Raw genomic sequence first — 19545 nt, 5'->3', positions numbered from 1 at the left:
CACAGCTTCTTGACGTAAAATCATAAATTATAAGAGGTTATGTTCTGATATACATTACTATACTACATATAATGCTAAAAATTTATATTTATTTACATTAGGGTACGGTCCACGCGATGCTGCAAACGCTTTGAAGCGTTTTTTAATTGGTCAGTAAAATTTTGTAAAATTTTTTCTTCTAATTGGTCCATCAAATGTTTCAAAGCATTTGTAACGGGACTTTGACCACAGCTATTATATAATGTAAACTAAGATTCCTATAAACTAAGATATACTATTAGTGTATCTCGTAAATTAAATTCAATTTTAGTAAAATTATTAAACATATTACTGCGCATACTCTGACGCTTGACGCTGCTATGTAAAGGCACCTTTAAGGAAACGAACTCATGCTGACCGGAATCACATGCGTGTATATATTGAGTCATCTAAAAAGTATCCGCGGTTTTTTGTCAACATCATCTAGTGACAAAAAACCACGGATACTTTTTAGATGACTCAATACATTCGTCAAAATTCATGAAATACAACCTGCAAAACTCTAATCATCTGGTAGTTGTGAAGAATGATATGATAACAACAACACGGGTTCTTATTAGTCGCAAATTTCTTTAACCGCGAAAAAGTTATACACAAGTGAGTACTCGGCGCCCCGCCAGAAAAGAATGTTTTCAAGTTTTGCAGTTGACAGTACTAAAACTTTCTTTCTCTCTCTCTCTCTCTTTTAATCGACCGATTAGCATAATCGGAGTTGAGTGAGACCGGCCCTTTGTCTTCTTCGCGCAAATTCTCACAATTCCAGCAATTCCATACATTGCATGCGCATAAAAATCGGCGCAACAACGTAAAACAAGTCAAACTAATCAAAAGTGTTCCGTTAATTCCGCAATGCACATACGTTCCGCACCATGGGATCGTGCCATAAGACTATAAAAAATTGTAAATTGATTGGCTACGAGGCAAGCGATAAGTCACGTGACTGTCTACCGATTGGTTGGTCATAATAATGCGTTAATTACAATCTTTCGACGGGATGAAAATTTGCGTCTATGATACTCATAGTCAGATCTTATATTCAAGATCTTCTTAAGTAGTCTTAAGAAGTCATAAAGCAATCAGAGGGCCGTATTAGATCTTAAAACAGTCTTGAAATAAGAACGAATGCAAGTATTCTAAATAGTATTAGGTGCGCAACTAAGTTCTCGCTGTTATTTTAATGAAAATGCATCAAAATAACAGCGAGAACTTAGTTGCGCACCTAATATTTTGAAAGTATTATGAAATAAAAACAGTCAAGTATTCCCCTCTCATTTGACAGTAAGAAGCCGATCGCAAGTTTATTGCGACAGCCAAATCTAAAGCTGATTCTACATTAGTTGCAAGCCGATCGCAAGTTTATTGCGAGAGCCAATATGAAGCGTTAATTTCAAAATGCAAGCTTCAGATTGGCTATCACACAAACTTGCGATCGGCTTGAAACTTATGTAAAACCGGCTTTATACGCAAATACCTTTGATGCGTTTGGCGAGTCGCTATTAGCGCTACTTCTGCCATTCTATCTTCGTTGTTTATTAGACATAAAACAAGAACAGAATGACAAATAGCGCTAATAGCGCTTCCCGAACGCATCTCTTGTATTCTTACGTCATGGCCCCATGTGCCGCCACCCTTAATCTTTTTTATGACGGCACAACAAACGTAGTTTCTTTTGATCAAACATTAATTTATTTCATTAGTTAGTTGTTTATACGTATGTAATGTAGAAGTCTATCGATGTATTGAGGATTACGTTGTTGATAGATGTATGTATGTACATACAACAAACGTCTTACAATTTGTCATACGATGTGATTATTGCAAAATATTCACTGCAATGACTGATCATATCGATGCTTCTTTGTTGTTTACATTGAAAAAAGAACAGAATGTCTATAATGACAGCGATGTTATTTCGGATAATATCGACGATTTCTCATTTATGCCGTTACCACCACTTTCCAACGATAATCCTGTCATCGTCAACGAATTCAACAATGAGTTTTTACGTCTCACTACAATGGCACGTTTCTTTGCATATAATTATGTGTGTGCTACACATATATACAGGGTTGGCCATATTCGACGGAAAGATGTTTTTTTTTTCAATCATGGGAAAGAGATGTTAGATCGAGTAACGACGTTTCCCATGATTGAAAAAAAAAACATCTTTCCGTCGAATATGGCCAACCCTGTATATATATATATATATATATATATATATATATACACGCATATACATAATTATATATATGCATATATTTACATTATTTTATATTTCTTACCATTAGAACTTAGCATGCTCAAAATTCTAGCGAATTTTGACATAAAGAAATTTAATTGATTTAATTTAGTTTATTTTAGAATGCATATAAATATAGAAATAACTTTTACAATCAAATTTTAATTTAACTTGAAAAGTTCTAAAGTTTTAAACTAAATTTAAAAGATCTAAGTGATGATATTAATGTTTATTACAAAATAAGAAATAATCAAAATCAAGCTGTGATTAACTATTTAGAAATTAATCAAAAAGATTTTATTGAAAAATTTTATAAAATATTTTTTCAATATTGTATAATGACTGTTACATTATATACAATTGTTTCATAATATATATTTGTACAGGTCCGTGCTGTATATTTGTCCTATCTTCATAAATGCTTACTTAATAATTATACAACTTGTTTTAAAGAAAATGATGTACCAAGTATTAAAGTGAAAAAGTGTGCAGACCAAATGGAATTACATGCTGTCCAATTGGCACTGGAAACTAGTATATACAGACAAAATATGTTGAAAATGGTAATAAGTATTATTATTTAAAATAGTTAAAAGGAAGGCAGTTTAAGATTTCCTCATCGATATTTTATATCATTGTAATTTGTTTGTCTTTGTAGATTGATGATGTAAAATCACATACAATGAAAAAGAAAGCGTATAAAAAATTGATAATATTTTTAGAAGCATCAAAAAATAAATCTGACATCGCTGTACAAACAGATGACACATGGATGGATTCAGAAAGAACAAATATACAAGATGTATCTATTACATTTAACTGTGAGAAATCACTGCAAACAGTATTACCCACTATGAATTCTAACAATCTCTTTAAAAGTGGGAATGTTCTGGAAAATTTTAATGATGAAACTCTCCCCATAGATACAAATGAAACAGATACGCAAATGTTGCAAAATATTGCAAAAGATTCTAACGACGCTAGTCATGGATTTAATCATCAGATGGATTCTCATGTAATGGATAACATATCTGTCAGAAATGAAGATGAAAATTCACAAGATTCTCTATTACAACATATGCAAGATATGTTTTGCGAAAGTGATGATAGTAGTGATCTTACGAGATTAATTGAGAAACATTCTGGTGTTACTAAAGCAAATATCGATAAAGAAATTAACGAGATATGTTCAGAAGCGGATATTGTTGTAGACACAAATCTTTTTAATGTTCCAATAAGTAATAATGTATCGAGGCCTAATGCAGCAAAAGTAAATACAAGCGAAGGAAGAATCAGTTTCAGTCGTTATAAAGAATTGCAAAGTAAAAAAACTATTAAATCAAAAGGAATTAATATAAACGAAACTGTTGAAAGCAAACAAAAACAAAAGATAAATGCTATTTGGTTCGTGGAACGTGTACATCAAGTTTCAAAATTAAAAGCTAAAATGACTGAATTATCACTGACAAATTATCGAAGGCATGGAAGAGTAAGAGAAAAATTTCTTCGTTTGTTTGGGGAATTTGAGGAAGAAGAAATGATGCCAGATTCACCAGTATGTATAGAAGAACATTTATCAGCTTGCAAAGAAAGAATAGCTCCTTGGATTGTGAAATACTTAATGCCATTCTACAAAAAAAGAAGAATTAAAGATCGTCATCTTTTTAAAGCTGTTGCAAAGTACATCACAGATATGCTCATTATAGAGAATACTTTTCCAGGTGAGCCGATATAGTTATGTTTTTCAGTTTACTTATTCAAAAAATTACACAATTTTGAATAATAAAATAAATTAATATTATTAATAAATTAATAATATTAAATAAAAATATTTGCATTAAATATATTTTAGATGATTATCTTATTTTGTTATCAATTGAGTATTTCAATATAACACTAATGGAGAATTGTGTAATACTCAATTAAAAGAAGAATTAGTCGCTGGAAAAGCCTAATTTCAATTTTTTCAATTTCAAACATTGCTAATTTATATTATATTCTTTCCATATAATTAAATAAAAAATAAATACATTAGGAAAAAGTATAGCTACTACTCTATATATCTCATAATGTTCAATTTGTGATTCAGAATATAGAACTGACTCTATTTGAATATTTGAAATATTATTTTTTGAAAAACAGTTTATAAGATAATTATACTTTACATTTCAATGCAGCATATAAAAATATTTTGTATTTTGTGTTTCATGGGAGCGTATAAAAGTTTTGTATTTCAAATATTAAGATTAACAACTAATCTAATCTTATTGAATTACAAAATACATAAAACATACACTCTTTCGATTCTGAGTACAAAATACATAAAACTCTCGTGTGCTCCGTTGAAATAAAACAAAATACACTTGTATTGCAAAAAATATTTCAAATACATACCGTCCCTCTCAGCTCTGAATATAGCAATAAAAAAAGTACATGAACAAATTATTTCATAATCATAATATTCATATATTCTTCCGTTTATATATTTCAGAACAAGAGTGTGTAAGTAAGTATATAGAAAGTTACTTCAAGAACAAGAGGTCTATTAAGATTAAGCAGGATATATATCTATAAGAAATTGATAGTATTATTCATTAAAGTATATAATACAAATCAATGAAATATAGAAATTGTAACTTGCTATAGATAGTCTCTTGCATAACATTTTTGATTTTGTTTGTGTATCATTCATAGAATCACATATTTATTACAATGTAAATACTCGTAAATAAAACAAAATTTTGCGAAAACTTTGAAGTAGAAATTTAATTTTAAGGAAGGATGGATGTGTGTGTTTATAGTTACTCTTTAAAATTACCTCCTTTTCAGTTGTACTATCCTCTATTAAATTAAAAACTAATAGTTTATGTATCAAATTTTTAATTACGTTAAATAATACACTATCTACATAATTAACAAAATAAGGAATACATTTTATATAACTCTTATGAATAATAACATTTTTTTATTTTGCTTATTTCTTTTGTTATAAACAGTATATGATAACAGCAGACAGAATTAACCTAGTAACATGTAAGAATGATTTTGCCAATTTATCATTTATTTATTTTCTTATAAAGATACTTTATTATGTTTCTCGTGTAATATAATAATAGTTAGAGTAAACTAGAAGTGTGAATATTTCCAAATAAGCATCCTGATTTGATAACGTAGTATAGGTAGCTTACTTGGTTCTTGCAAGAATAAGAATATTTGTGACTTCCAAATAAGATGTAAATGTAATGAAAACGTGATCTCAAATATGACGACTTGGTGGAAAAGGTATTCGTGATATATATATATATATATATATATTTTTTTTTTCATAGTGACTTATGTATTACGTATCTTTCCAGGTACATAATTCTTGTCTATCACCGGTTCTTGCAGAAACATGTGCAAACATCGTTCGTTCTGTGCCAAAGGATGTCCAGCTATTCTGAAATATAAATGATTACGCAATAATTCAGGTAAAATATTATTACAGACAATCACTGACATTTGTTGGAGATATATTACATGTACAGTAATACTACGATCAAAATATATAAGTGATTTTAATAGAATATAATAATTTAATAGAATAATTTAATATAATACATGATTAAGAAATAATGCGCTTCAATAACTTTCGTTTTGTGTTCATATTGAACATGATTTCTGCAAAAGAAACAAGTTGCCTATTTTTATGGTTAAATTCAGTTAAAACGGCAAATTCTTATCTTTGAAAGTCATTACTGAGTTGAGAAAAATAATCAGAGAGATATCTCATCTTATTTTCTACCTATTAATATATATTATTCTACTAATATACAAATATAATATTTTTACCTACTAATATATTTATTTCTTTCAAAGAATAAAAATAAATGTAAACATGCTTAAATAAACATCCTGCTATAGCTAAATCTTTAAAGAACTCGAATAAAATTTTTTAAATAATTATACAGAGAGTACTAGATTGAATAATCACTTCTATGTATAGAGATTGCATATTATTTCTGTTTATGAAACATAACTATAAAATTTCTTGTTGCACATAAAACAATATGCTTACTTGTTAACGAAAACTTCCAAGCCTTTTCTTCGATCTTCGATAAAATCTTCCTCAAATATTCCATCGTCTCCACGAAAAGGCATTTGACGTTTCCATGCTTTCCCTGGTAAAGGTGGTACCACAATCTGTAATTTAAGAAAATATATGAAAAATGGTTTTCTATTATATTATATTACATTACAATAAGATATACAGGTCAAAAATAAAAAAAGTATCAAAAAGAGACAATTGTGGTTCACTTCAGTGGCTGTCTGAAAAGGAGAAAGGTTCAAGTTCTGGCTTAGTATCTAAAAGATCACGATACTTTCCTCATGTCTCACAAACGTACGCTTCCTATCGTCATAGTTAAATAATAAGTTTAATAAATAAATGTAAGAGATGCCAAAATAAATGTATACTTTCTGAAGTAGTTGACAAATTGATATTATTTTTTTTAATCTCCCTACGATTCTATTCATAATTAAAGATAGAAATAAAGATAGATTCTGTTTTTAAGCACAATTACCTCTTTCAGTAACTAACCTTACTATCTCTTTCTAATTCATTTCTCAGCCATTCGAAATCACTGTATCGTCTTCTTACTGTTGAATCTTTTACTTTAAAGACTGGCAAGTTTGTCTGAAAAAGTCAATTAAAAAAAAAGTCACTTTAAAATTGAGTTTCTTAGTAAATATGTTCAGAAATCTCCAACGTTTTGAAATATCTATGATATGTGTATGTATATATGTATAATGCAAATACATGTATGCACATGTATTTTCATATATATTACTATTCACTATTCAGTTATCTTCAATTTTCCAATGTTACAGTTTCACGCTTTTGTTGCTCCAAATATAAAGTTTGTCTGAATTTATGATATTAATGTCGGTATATAAAAATAAAAAAATATCAATACCAATTAGATTTTTGAGCAAATTTAAAGATTTGTTTTGAAATCTATAGAGTAATGAATGTATATCGGTCTTTATCAATATGATAGCGGGAACAACCCACGATATGTCTAATGAATCAGTAGACATGACTGAATTATGATTATTCGATGCGTCTGTTTTATTGTTGCGTAAAAAAATACTGGAAAGACTAAATTTCGACATGACAGATGTGTGAAACGCTTAATAAATTTGCACAAATGTATAAAGCAAAATAGATATTACTCACTCTCATACGAACTTCATAATCGGTATAACGTTTCTTGCCGACACCGTGTGTAATCGGATTAATAACATCGATCTCAAGGAAGTTTGCAGGCGCCGCATAAGCGTCGTCCAATGTTTGTTTTTTCACATTTAAGCGCCGCGTTGCGTCTACGGTTGTATCCGCCATTTCAATTACAAATTTCAATTAAATATGTGTTCGCTTTGGTAAAATTCGTTTCTAGTAAATGCTCGAAAACACTACCGATATGCAACGAACGCTATGAAGCACCATCAGAAATGACAGCGCTTAGTAACTTGACACGATTCGTTTCTCTCTCTCTCTCTCTCTCTTTCTCTCATCCTCTACTACGTCACATATTACACGCACCCTCGTGCAAATAATGCGAACACACACACACACACACACACACACACACACACACACACACACGTACGTTATACCTTTAACTATAAAAAAATAGACAGCTAACAGCAACTTTAGAGTAGTAATTAATAGTAATCAAGACATATTGCGCCATCGTGGACCAATTGGGAAATGTGAATTAAAACTAATGTATCGATAAAAAAAAATACATGGATCCCCAAGGATCAATCCTCTATCTTGAAACGAGGGAAAATTACAAAAGTCAGCGAATTAGCTAGAATACTAATAATTTCATTGGTCGATACCTAATAAATTTGCTCACTTTTATAATTTTCACCTTGTTTGAAGATTCAGAATCGATAGGCCTAGAATTCATAGGCCGGTATTAATAGTTGATTCTTATTTCAAGACCATCTTAAGTAATGTCTTAAGACGCTAATGCAGCGTATCTGATTGGTTTGTGACTTCTTAAAACTATAGGCCGGCTTCATACTATTCATAGTTGGATCTTATATTCAAGACCGTCTTAAGTCACGAACCAATCAGAGGACTGCATAAGACATTACTTAAGATGGTTTTGAAATAAGAATCGACTATGAATACCGGCCTTAAAACATTCTTGAATATAAGATCTGGCCTCTGAATACCGGTTAGAGAGTCTCACAAGGAGAAAGTAGCAAATTGCATCACGTGAATCCTCACATCCAATCAGGACGAGGTTCACGTGACCATTACTCTCCAATCTCTTCCGTGTCTATGGAATTTTGATGCCCATGCTCAATTAGAGGAGATGGGTAACGTGATGCAATTTGCTATTCTCTCCCTGTGTGAAGCTCTCTAAAATCTTGTGTCCACGTTGAAATCGAGACCTCGGATAAAGAAAGAATTACCAATCGCAATAGTCATCAAATTGATCAATGTAATCAAATTGATTTGAAATGTGATTTGTTAACTTTTTCTCTATCAGAGATCAATTTTTAACATCGTGGACATCAGGCTTAATATCGGCCATACGCCTAATTCACATCATGTACTTTGACAGAATGGGTGCTTTCCATTTGATGACACAAGTCGACATTGGGGGTCGATTTTGTATTTTCAAACAAGGTGAAAATTACAAAAGTAGAAAATTACACAAGAGCAAATTTTTCTAGGTGTTGACCAATAAAATTATCAATATTCTAGTAAATTCATTCATTTTTGTAATTTTCACCTCGTTTCAAGATACAGAATCGATCCTTTGAAGTAATACTCGTATTTATAGGCCTTATATTGGGTCACCTAAAAAGTATCCGCGGTACTTTGTCACTAGATATATGACCATCAACACACATCTAGTGACAAAAAACCGCGAATACTTTTTAGATGACCCAATATTTAAGGCTTTTTTAAATTTATCTTCAGATACTCTACGAATTATTTCATTGGCTACTGAGCATCTAAAGATAAATTTAAGGAAGCCTGAAGTACAAAGTCTTACTATAAATACGGACACTAAATATTGAAGTGGGTATAAAGCGAGTGGCGCCAATGCGTGTGCCTAACGCTAATTGGTTACGCCATTAGGTGTCCTTACTGTTAGTTAGAAGAAGACAACATTAAAGAAAGAAGAGGTTAAGATAAGGAATTACGTCGTATAGATACTCCAGATGTAGGACACCAAATAACGATTTCCGGCTAATTGGCGTCACTCTCTTTATACCCATTCTATTAGATATAATCATCGATGAGATACTAAAAATTGTAATTTCAGTGTTATCGTCAAAGTTTGATTATCAACAGCAATGATAACTGCAGAGAAAAAATTGTAATTTTTCTGCAATATATAGGATATATTATAGCTTTACAAGTATGCATATTTATTTATGGAACATTTATATAATAAAAAAAATCTTAATAATGTATGAGCCAAATATTTATGTTAATAATAGCAAATTTATATTGTCGATAATATCAGCGTTTTTCAATTACCTCCGGGCCCTTTTTATACTGCCGAAAATTTGTTTAGGGTTGACGGTCTTTAATAGTATTTTGTCAGTGATATAACAGAGAAGTACCATCGAACATATTTAAAGGTTATAATTAAATCGTCCAAAAAAAAATGGCGATCAGTGTTTACATCTGTCATTCCGCAGAGTGCGATTTCTATAACAGTAGTGTTTCTACTGACTACAAAGAAATACTGATTCTCTTTGAAGATTACAATATACATATCAAGATTTAAAAATAATGATATTTACCGAAATTAGAAGATTAAGGGTGCGATTACATGTAGCGCGGTACGCGGTACAGAAATTGTAACTAACTAGGTAACTGTAGAAACCATGCAGCTTGTTTCTTTTCTCCTCTATTACGTGTAACGCGATAAGCGACATGAACTAGTGACAAATAAACTTTAATATGAATTTTTTTAAATATATTAATTTATTTTTATGTACATTTCACCAACACTCTTATTTTTTCAACAAATTTACTTAATAATTGTATTTAAATCAATTAATTTAATTAAAAAATGTTTAATAACGTGAATTTATTACTGGCCCATGCCACTTATCGCGTTATATGAAATAGAGGAGAAAAGAAGCAAGCGGCACGTTTTGCACAGTTAGTTTCTGTCCGCGTACCGCGTACTGCGCTACATGTAATCGCACCCTCACGCGATTATCCGTAGAAAAAATGGCGGAATCAATCAGAAATCATAACAGCGGTGGCGCTTCTCTATTGTATCTAGTAGTGTCCCTAGAATACAGAGTCTGGCAATCGGCCCCTAAACATGGTGGACACAACTGCGCGTTTCCGCATATTTGCACTAGTGCAACAAAAACGACAGAGAGAATAAGTCCGGCACAGAGGTTGTAAAGAACATAAGTAAGTAAATAAAGCAAAATACTATAATATTGGGTCATCTAAAAAGTATCCGCGGTTTTTTGTCACTAGATATGTATTGATGGTCATGTATCTAGTGATAAAGTACCGCGGATACTTTTTAGATAACCCAATATAATGCATTATCTTTCCAAAAATTGTGAAAGATTTGTGTGGTGATTGGTTTATTTTTAGGGAGGGTCTAATTTCTGATCCAATAAAATGAGGTCTACGAAATTGGACTCTGCATTCTAGGAACGCTAGTATATTGGGTCATCTAAAAAGTATCCGCGGTACTTTGTCACTAGATATATGACCATCAACACACATCTAGTGACAAAAAACCGCGGATACTTTTTAGATAACCCAATAGATGTGTAGTGCATTGTCAACGATAATGCCGATTCTACATTAGTTGCAAGTTGATCGCAAGTTTGTTGTGACAGCCAATCTGAAGGTTGGATTTTGAAATGAACGTTTCATATTGGCTGTCGCAACAAATTGGCTTGCAATCAGCTTATAACTAATGTAGAACCGGCTTAATGAGCAATTGGAACGCAACTTGTGCACGAATGTGTCGCCATGTGCACGAATGTGTCTAGGAATATTGTAATTGGAAAGCACCCAATATAGGACTCTACTCTTATTATAGAAACACTGCGGTTACAGAAAAAAGGCCCTCATGTCCTTTCTCAGGTTTCTCTCTGCTCATAGACACGTTTATTTCCTAGCGTTGTCTTCTTTCACTATGGCTGATGGCATAATATAGGAATTTGGAGCAATTTGGAGTCACTTCCTTTGAATTCTTCCACGTTTTGGAATCATTTAGTCGGTATGCATTGATATATCGCATTACACTTTCTGTTTCAACTTTTTATATGAGATAAATTATTTTAAAATATTATAATAATGTTGATATAATTTATTTCGGAAGTATTTTGAAATATACTTTTCAATTATGAATTGAATGATTATAGGTTATAAGTGGAATTAACAGCTTTTACGTTCGTGACAATTAAAAGACAGTCAATGACAATTTACTGCATTTTTGCTTCTTCGTATTTTTTTTACTTGTTTAGTCTTTATTCAGTTTTTTCTTTTGCTTTTTCAAGTTTGCTTAAGTGATGTTAGGAGCAATATTTTTTTGCCAAATTTGTTCATTTCACAAAAAAATGTGTTTAGTATTTTTTTTTATCCATTTTTGTGATTGTGTATATTAAACTAAACAATTATCTTATTTTTAATTTATTTTATATTTTTTGTCTACATCTATTATTTTATTTTATACCATATTTTTTATGATTTTTTAAATGATTTTTTTTATGATTTATGGTTTTGTCCTATGTAATATATTTGATATATTTCATGTATCAATTTATTTATGATATAGTCAAATAATTTTTAAAAAATTGTTCTAAATTAGCATATCATTATGCCACCAAAAAAATCAATGGAGGAGACGGATCGTTTGACCCGTATAGCGATTGTGAATTCTGACAAATGTAAACCTAAACGATGTAGACAAGAGTGTAAGAGATCTTGTCCTGTAGTACGAATGGGAAAACTTTGTATAGAAGTTAATCCAAACAGTAAAATAGCAGCCATCTCTGAAGAACTATGTATTGGTTGTGGTATCTGTGTCAAGGTAATTTCATTGTATAATAAAATTATATAATGATTTTATATAATGATATAAAAGACTTTTGATAACTTTTAATGCGATGAATTACACCTTTTATTAAGCTTTGAGATATTTAGAATGATGATGAATCAAATTAAATGAGAAGTATTCAAGATTATTTACGTATAATTATTATCTCAAAATATTAATACGATAATAATAAATAATTTTTAGATAATGATAAAAGATTGTTTCTTGTAGAAATGTCCGTTTGAAGCGATATCCATTATTAATCTTCCTAGTAATTTAGAGAAAGAAACAACGCATCGTTATTCTAAGAACTCATTTAAGCTACATAGACTTCCTATTCCACGCCCGGGTGAAGTTTTAGGGCTCGTAGGAACTAATGGAATTGGTAAATCGACTGCCCTTAAAATTTTAGCTGGAAAGCAAAAACCAAATTTGGGGAGATATTCTGTATGTGATTGCTATATCTCATAATACATATAACACATATGTATGTATATACTATGTATATAAATATATACATATATATATATATATATATACACATGTGTATATGTATGTGACTTATTATTAAATAATAAAGCAATAGCATGAAAAGTTTTTTTATTCAAACAGGATCCACCAGACTGGACAGAGATTTTGAGCCATTTTAGAGGCAGCGAGTTGCAAAATTATTTTACAAAAATTTTGGAAGATGATTTGAAGGCTCTTATTAAACCTCAATATGTTGATCAAATTCCTAAAGCCGTGAAAGGTACCGTGCAGCAGCTTTTAGATAAAAAAGATGAATGCAAGAATCAGATGGAAATTTGCGAAATGCTCGGTAAATACGAATTTTTATCTTTTTTTTTTTCGTCATTCATTAAGATTGATTTGGAACACTGATAGAAAAATTTTGATAATCTCTGTTCTATATCTTCATTGATATATATTTTTCTCAGATTTGCTACATATACGTGATCGAGGTATCGAAGCACTTTCTGGTGGTGAACTTCAACGGTTTGCTTGTGCAATGGTATGCATCCAGAATGGAGATATTTTTATGTTTGACGAGCCTTCTTCTTATCTAGATGTTAAGCAGCGTCTCAATGCTGCCGTGACTATTAGGTCTCTTATTCATCCAGACAAGTAAGTATCGGTAAAAAGATTAATTTTTATTAAATTGTTAATATATTAATTATTTGTTTTAATATATCAGGTTCATAATAGTTGTGGAACACGATTTATCGGTTTTGGACTATTTATCTGACTTTATTTGTTGCTTATATGGAGTTCCTGGGGCATATGGCGTTGTTACCATGCCTTTTTCCGTAAGAGAAGGAATAAACATTTTCCTTGATGGGTTTGTTCCTACGGAAAATTTACGATTTCGTGAAGAATCTCTCGTATTTAAAGTGGCAGAAAGTGCAACTGAGGAAGAAGTGAAACGCATGAATCACTACGAGTATCCTGCTATGACGAAAACAATGGGAACGTTCAAGTTGAATGTCGAAAAAGGGCAATTCACCGATTCGGAAATACTCGTTTTATTAGGAGAAAATGGGACTGGTAAAACAACGTTTATTAGAATGCTGGCTGGTAACTTGCCTCCAGATGATGGATCAGGTATGCTTGTATATGAAAGTGTAAGTAGATAGTATCTGTCATTAGCAATAGAGCTACTTAAAAAGCAGTGTAAATTCTATATTTTCAATTAAATAAATGGGATAAAATAAATCTTTATTTACGTGATGCTTTGTGACGATGTCTTTTTTTTATTCAAATTATTATTTCTTAAATGTTATTTATATAATAATTCTAACAGTCTGCTTGATATAAATTGTGTTAATGAAATTGCTATCTTGCAGAAAGTATTCCTCAACTACATATCAGTTATAAACCACAAAAGATAAGTCCCAAATCTCAAGGTATTGTCAGGCAGCTGTTACACGAGAAGATCCGAGATGCATATGTGCATCCTCAATTTGTAACTGATGTAATGAAGCCTTTGAAGATTGACGACATCATGGATCAAGAAGTGCAGAATCTTTCTGGTGGAGAGTTACAACGAGTTGCGCTAGCTCTTTGTCTAGGAAAGCCAGCTGATGTTTATCTAATTGATGAACCATCCGCATATTTGGATTCCGAACAACGTTTAGTTGCTGCAAAGGTCATCAAGAGGTATGTAATAAATATTTTCTTTAGAAAGATGATGAATGCATTAGTAAATTAATAATTTATTTCACTTCAGCATATACAATAACCAGGGAGGAGACTTGGTTTAAAAAATCCTTTTTCATTCTTAATTCTCCTACTTTTCCATATCTCTTATGCGCATTTTACTTATATCTACTTAAACTTAAATTATTTTATCTTTCTATCCACTCTTAACCGTTATTTTTTTTCCTTTGTTTTAATTTTTTATATTTTTATTCTATTATCACTGTATTCACAGCTTATCCAGCTAATACTAAATACTCCTGAAATATTCATAAAATGTTTCTAAAATCTCAAAATAACATTTCAAAAATTTATTTCGAAATATTTTGGAATATTTACAGAATGTAAAAGCATTGAAATATAATTAAATATTCTATTCATACGTCACTACATATTTGGAAAATGTACCATATATATTCCGTAAATTGTAATTTTCCCAGAAATTCCATATCCATTGCAGCCCCAATTTTGAAGGCTCATTATATAAGCGAAATGTTATGCTCTTTGTATTCTTTCCCAGATTCTTACTTACGAGTTAATGCATCTCTGTCGTGACCTTTTGTTGGTGGAGATATATCCTGTTCGTGGATGAATGATTGTTGTGATATATATTGTACTATTCTAAACTTTTTATTGCTATGTGAACATTTTGTGAAATTTATTTTATTGTTCCGGAATATTTGGCACATTGGCAATACAAATCGAATTTTATATTTCTTACAACGCCCCTCAATCTGTATACAATACTGTATGTTACTATCTTTTTAAATCTCCTTTTTCTCTGTGCTCCTTGCTTCACTTTCTTTTCTCTCTCTCTCTCTCTCTCTCTCTCTCTCTCAACACTTTATTTACCTTTCAGTTTTCTTTGCACCTCTTTTTTCGTTTCTCTTTTCCTCATAATCTATTTAATATTTTTCCTTCCTCCTTGCTTAGGAAAATCTTTCCTTTATCTAGTAAATGAATACTATAAAAATTGCAAATTTTACATTTCAGATTTATATTACACGCAAAGAAAACAGGATTTGTAGTAGAACATGATTTTATCATGGCTACGTATTTAGCTGATCGCGTGATAGTATTTTCTGGTACACCGTCTTTAGCAACCACTGCTCATAGTCCTCAATCTTTGTTAAATGGTATGAATAGATTTTTAGAATTATTGGGTATCACTTTCAGAAGAGATCCCAACAATTTTAGACCAAGAATCAATAAGAATCAATCGGTAAAGGTATGTATTATTTTAATAGGATATAAATTTCTCTAAGATAATGTAGTTTTTATATTCTATTGCCTATTCATTTTTGATACTAAAACATAAATAATAAATTGTAATTTGATTAGTAATATAAAATATATTTTTAAAGAATATTCTCTATGCACTTTATTCAAATAATTAATAACGTTCTTTTTTGTTCTTTATTTTAAAAATATGCATATGTACGTATTAAAAAAAAAATAAATTACATTATTTAAAATACATCTTTCCTGTATTTTAAGAGATACAAATTTAATCAACTTTTTTTCTTACAGGATTTGGAACAGAAAAGAGCTGGTCAATATTTCTTTTTAGAAGAATAAAATATACCTTCGTCGTTATAGTGCAAGTTGAATGACGGCACATATAAATGTTAAGGAAATTTTTTTAATCTTTATACTTTTTAAATACCAGAATATAAATACACAATATATATTTCGTAATAGAATATTAATGCTATACATTCTATATGATTGTCTAGAATATTGTTTAATAACAATGTTATTTAGCAAGCAAAATAATTATATTATTGTGCAAATAACGTAAAATATATTACATAACATAATTTAATAAATATGTAGCAAAGAAGTCAAGAATGTATTGTAAATTTGACACATTATAAAATATGCATGTTTCTAATAAGATTCTAATATCCTGAGCATATTTACATGTACGTTGCTATAATAATGGAATAATATTAAACTGCAAACAATATAATAACAAATGACTTATCAAATCATTTTACTTTAAATAAGGATTATTAAAAGCGTAATGTTGATAATGCATAATAATGTCAATGGATAAACCAACGCAAAAAAAAAGAGAAAATAATGGCCGTGTTCATGCTGGACCAGAAAAAAACTTAGGCATCTATTATGGAAATGTTTGGAATGGATTCTGATCGGAATTGTTCAATTATTCCTTACACTTCTGTTTTCTAGGGAAAATGGATTAATTCCGACATATTCCATAATAGTAAACAGGTACATATATTAGGTGTTGGAATTAATTCGTAGCGTTTTTTAAATGAAAGAATGTTATTTATTTCACATGAGCATTAAAAAATACATTAATGAAAGTACTTCCCATCACTTTCTACTACTTTTGACCATCTTTCGGGCAGTGAATGAATACCGCGTCGGAAGAACTGTTCATCTTTAGATGAAATCCAGGAATCGAACCATTTTGTACAATCTTCGTAAGATGTGAACTTCTGCTCGCACAAGCTATGAGCTAATGATCGAAACAAGTGGTAGTCGCTAGGTGCAATATCAGGAGAATACGGCGGGTGCGGTAGCACTTCCCATTTAAGTGTTTCCAGGTATGTTTTTACCGGTTTTGCAACGTGTGGGCGAGCATTGTCGTGCAGCAAGATGACTTTATCGTGTCTTTCGTGTATTCCGACCGTTTTTGCTTCAATGCACGGCTCAAGCGCATCAGTTGCCGTCGGTAGAGATCTCTAGTAACGGTTTCATGCGGTTTTAGCAGTTCGTAGTATATGACACCCTTCTGATCCCACCAAATACAGAGCAGGAGCTTTGAGCCATGGATATTGGGCTTTGCCACTGATGTTGATGGTTCGCCGGGCTTAACCCATGACTTTCTGCGCTTTGGATTGTCATAATGGATCCACTTTTCGTCACCGGTAACAATCCGATGCAAAAAACCTTTTCTTTTCTGCCGTTGAAGCAGCAGTTCGCACGTGAGAAAACGTCTCTCAATATCCCTTGGTTTCAATTCATATGGGACCCAATGTCCTTCCTTCTGGATCATGCCCAAAGACGTTTTCCTATTGTTGAGAAGTCAACTTCCAATGACGTAGATAATTCTTTAAGTGTTTGACATGAGTTTTCATTGAGCAGCAAATCGTGCCTGCAAATCGTTATCTTCAAATTTTTTCGGCTGACCAGGTCGCTCCTTGTCATCCAAGTCGAAATCACCAGCTTTAAAACGTGCAAACCACTTCCTACACGTTTGCTCAGCCAGAGCATGTTCACTATACATATCCACTAAAATACGATGAGCTTCAGCTGCACTTTTGTTCATATTAAAGTAATGAAGCAAAACTCCCCGCAAAAACACTTTATCTGGCACAAATTTTGACATATTCAATGAATTATACAGTATTGTTATTTATGATTTCAAGAAAGGTTATGTACGGCAAATGACGTCCTATGATAGATGTTTACAATGTATACAGAACTATAGGTAACAACGAAATAGTGTACTGCTTATGCCATCTCTTGTAAAACGCTACGAATTAATTCCAACACCTAATATATCCTGAGAGTGATCTTCCTAAAGTCAGGAATTTTTCTAAGTTTAAAGGGATAAGATGGAAAAATCGATCCAAATTTGGTAATTACACAGTTTAATACAATTACCTCAAAAATCAATAAAATTAGGTTTAAGGTGAAATCATATAGTGCAGAAAATGACTGCGGAATAGACGTAATCATAAAAGCAATCAATCAGCGTTATTCTGAATAACGTTTTTGCATGAAATAAAAGAATCTGGCAAAAAATATTTTGCCCTGTGCGATACAAGATATTAAGTCGGTTCTACATTAGTTACAAGTTGCTCACAAGTTTGTTGCGACAGCCAATATGAAGCGTTGATTTCAAAATGCGAGCTTTAGATTGACTATCGCAACAAACTTCCGATCAGCTTGTAACTAATGTAAAACCGGCTTTAAGCATTATGGCCGCAGCATAAACTTTTGCATGACGCATAATGCATAGTGCATAAAGGAATCAACCAATTAAAATTCTAGTTTTCCATGGAATGGGAGAAAAGGAAAGATTCTGATTAGTTGATTCGCACTATGCGTTATGCATTATGCAAAAGTCTGCAGCCTTTAAAATTAATAACTATTGAGATTAGGAAATCTGTTATAAAGATAAAATGAGGATAATTCTCCAGAAGAACTACCTCCGATTCTGATGAAATTAGCTTATTCGACGCGTTTTTGTATGAAACGAAAGAATCTGGCAAAAAAAAGCATCGCTCTGCCTTACGAACCAAGATAAGATTAAAGTTATTTGAATGGCTCTTGCCTCCAGCATTGAGTTGAGAGGAGACAATACGTCAGATCACGTCAGGATTAGTTTCCAAAGTTCTTTCTAGAATCTTCGTCGCTTCTCTAACTTTTGTGTAGCTGGCTAACTACGTTGTCAACTACGCTGCTGTGCTCAATGTGACGCCGAGTGTGTCTGGACGCCGGGGATGGCTAATGACGAAGGAAAATTGGCGGGAAATCACGAAGTTCACAAAGAAATGTTACTCATTGTTTCTGACTCACAAGCCATAAGGTGATTTAATATTCAATTAATATTTATTTCATTACCGAATTAATGAAATAATTTCTCAAAACTATGTAGCTAGTTTAGATTAGTGGCGCGTGCCATTTAATGTAGTTATTTCGTGATACATTGAAGAACATATGACATTTACTTCATAATTTCAAATATTTGGTATCAACTAATACGCTGATGAAAGGCGTAAACAGTGGTTTTTACTTACAGTATGGTTTTTATTTTTTATATTTTATTTTATTTTTTTTTCAAAATTGCTAAAGTGTTTCTGACATTCCAGCATTATATCTCAATTTTTCTTACTCTCTGACAACTTTACAATTAAATAAAGATTAATGATATTCAAAAGTAACAAAAAGCCAGAAGACATCAATGTTTCATTGTTAAAAATGTAGTATACACAG

General features: G+C 31.4%; 3 protein-coding genes across 4 annotated transcripts; 2 read left to right on the top strand and 1 right to left on the bottom strand.

Annotated features, from left to right (window-relative positions):
• The first annotated feature begins 1620 nt into the window (after positions 1-1620).
• Positions 1621-5028, top strand: LOC105153092 (uncharacterized). 2 transcript variants are annotated; one of them, XM_011067730.2, is made up of 5 exons: positions 1621-2059; positions 2665-2841; positions 2937-3099; positions 3202-3999; positions 4770-5028. In XM_011067730.2, the coding sequence occupies exons 1-5, from the start codon at positions 1805-1807 to the stop codon at positions 4850-4852; spliced, it is 1476 nt and encodes a 491-aa protein (XP_011066032.1). In that variant the 5' UTR covers positions 1621-1804; the 3' UTR covers positions 4853-5028. The 2 variants fall into 2 exon arrangements, with proteins under 2 accessions (XP_011066032.1, XP_011066031.1); XM_011067729.2 differs by having other exon boundaries at positions 1622-2059; positions 2937-3999.
• A 182-nt stretch (positions 5029-5210) lies between these two features.
• Snx3 (sorting nexin 3) lies at positions 5211-7894 on the bottom strand. The gene is made up of 4 exons (XM_011067731.2): positions 7497-7894; positions 6858-6953; positions 6336-6460; positions 5211-5717 (listed from the first exon to the last, which is right to left on the bottom strand). The coding sequence occupies exons 1-4, from the start codon at positions 7659-7661 to the stop codon at positions 5612-5614; spliced, it is 492 nt and encodes a 163-aa protein (XP_011066033.1). The 5' UTR covers positions 7662-7894; the 3' UTR covers positions 5211-5611.
• Positions 7895-11397: 3503 nt separating this feature from the next.
• pix (ATP-binding cassette sub-family E member 1 pix) lies at positions 11398-16550 on the top strand. Its single transcript, XM_011067733.2, has 9 exons — positions 11398-11556; positions 12148-12369; positions 12607-12822; positions 12988-13195; positions 13314-13500; positions 13571-13977; positions 14220-14532; positions 15565-15799; positions 16102-16550. The coding sequence occupies exons 2-9, from the start codon at positions 12157-12159 to the stop codon at positions 16147-16149; spliced, it is 1827 nt and encodes a 608-aa protein (XP_011066035.1). The 5' UTR covers positions 11398-11556; positions 12148-12156; the 3' UTR covers positions 16150-16550.
• The last annotated feature ends 2995 nt before the right edge of the window (positions 16551-19545 follow it).

This window comes from Acromyrmex echinatior, chromosome 11 (genome assembly GCF_024713525.1).
Source record: "Acromyrmex echinatior isolate Ae372 chromosome 11, ASM2471352v2, whole genome shotgun sequence".
Lineage (NCBI taxonomy): Eukaryota > Metazoa > Arthropoda > Insecta > Hymenoptera > Formicidae > Acromyrmex > Acromyrmex echinatior.
This window is presented reverse-complemented; position numbering and strand designations above follow the sequence as displayed.

Bases quoted from the DNA above. Each gene is read 5' to 3' on its own strand.
- LOC105153092 (XM_011067729.2), top strand. From the start codon at position 1,805: ATGTATGTACATACAACAAACGTCTTACAATTTGTCATACGATGTGAT. The intron at 2,060-2,664 runs GCACGTTTCTTT...ATATTTGTACAG, and splicing joins TTTTACGTCTCACTACAATG to GTCCGTGCTGTATATTTGTC. The intron at 4,000-4,769 runs GTGAGCCGATAT...TATATATTTCAG, and splicing joins TATAGAGAATACTTTTCCAG to AACAAGAGTGTGTAAGTAAG.
- Snx3 (XM_011067731.2), bottom strand. From the start codon at position 7,661: ATGGCGGATACAACCGTAGACGCAACGCGGCGCTTAAATGTGAAAAAA. The intron at 6,954-7,496 runs GTGAGTAATATC...TGACTTTTTCAG, and splicing joins ATTATGAAGTTCGTATGAGA to ACAAACTTGCCAGTCTTTAA. The intron at 6,461-6,857 runs GTTAGTTACTGA...CTTAAATTACAG, and splicing joins AATTAGAAAGAGATAGTAAG to ATTGTGGTACCACCTTTACC.
- pix (XM_011067733.2), top strand. From the start codon at position 12,157: ATGCCACCAAAAAAATCAATGGAGGAGACGGATCGTTTGACCCGTATA. The intron at 13,196-13,313 runs GTAAATACGAAT...TATTTTTCTCAG, and splicing joins GGAAATTTGCGAAATGCTCG to ATTTGCTACATATACGTGAT. The intron at 15,800-16,101 runs GTATGTATTATT...TTTTTCTTACAG, and splicing joins ATAAGAATCAATCGGTAAAG to GATTTGGAACAGAAAAGAGC.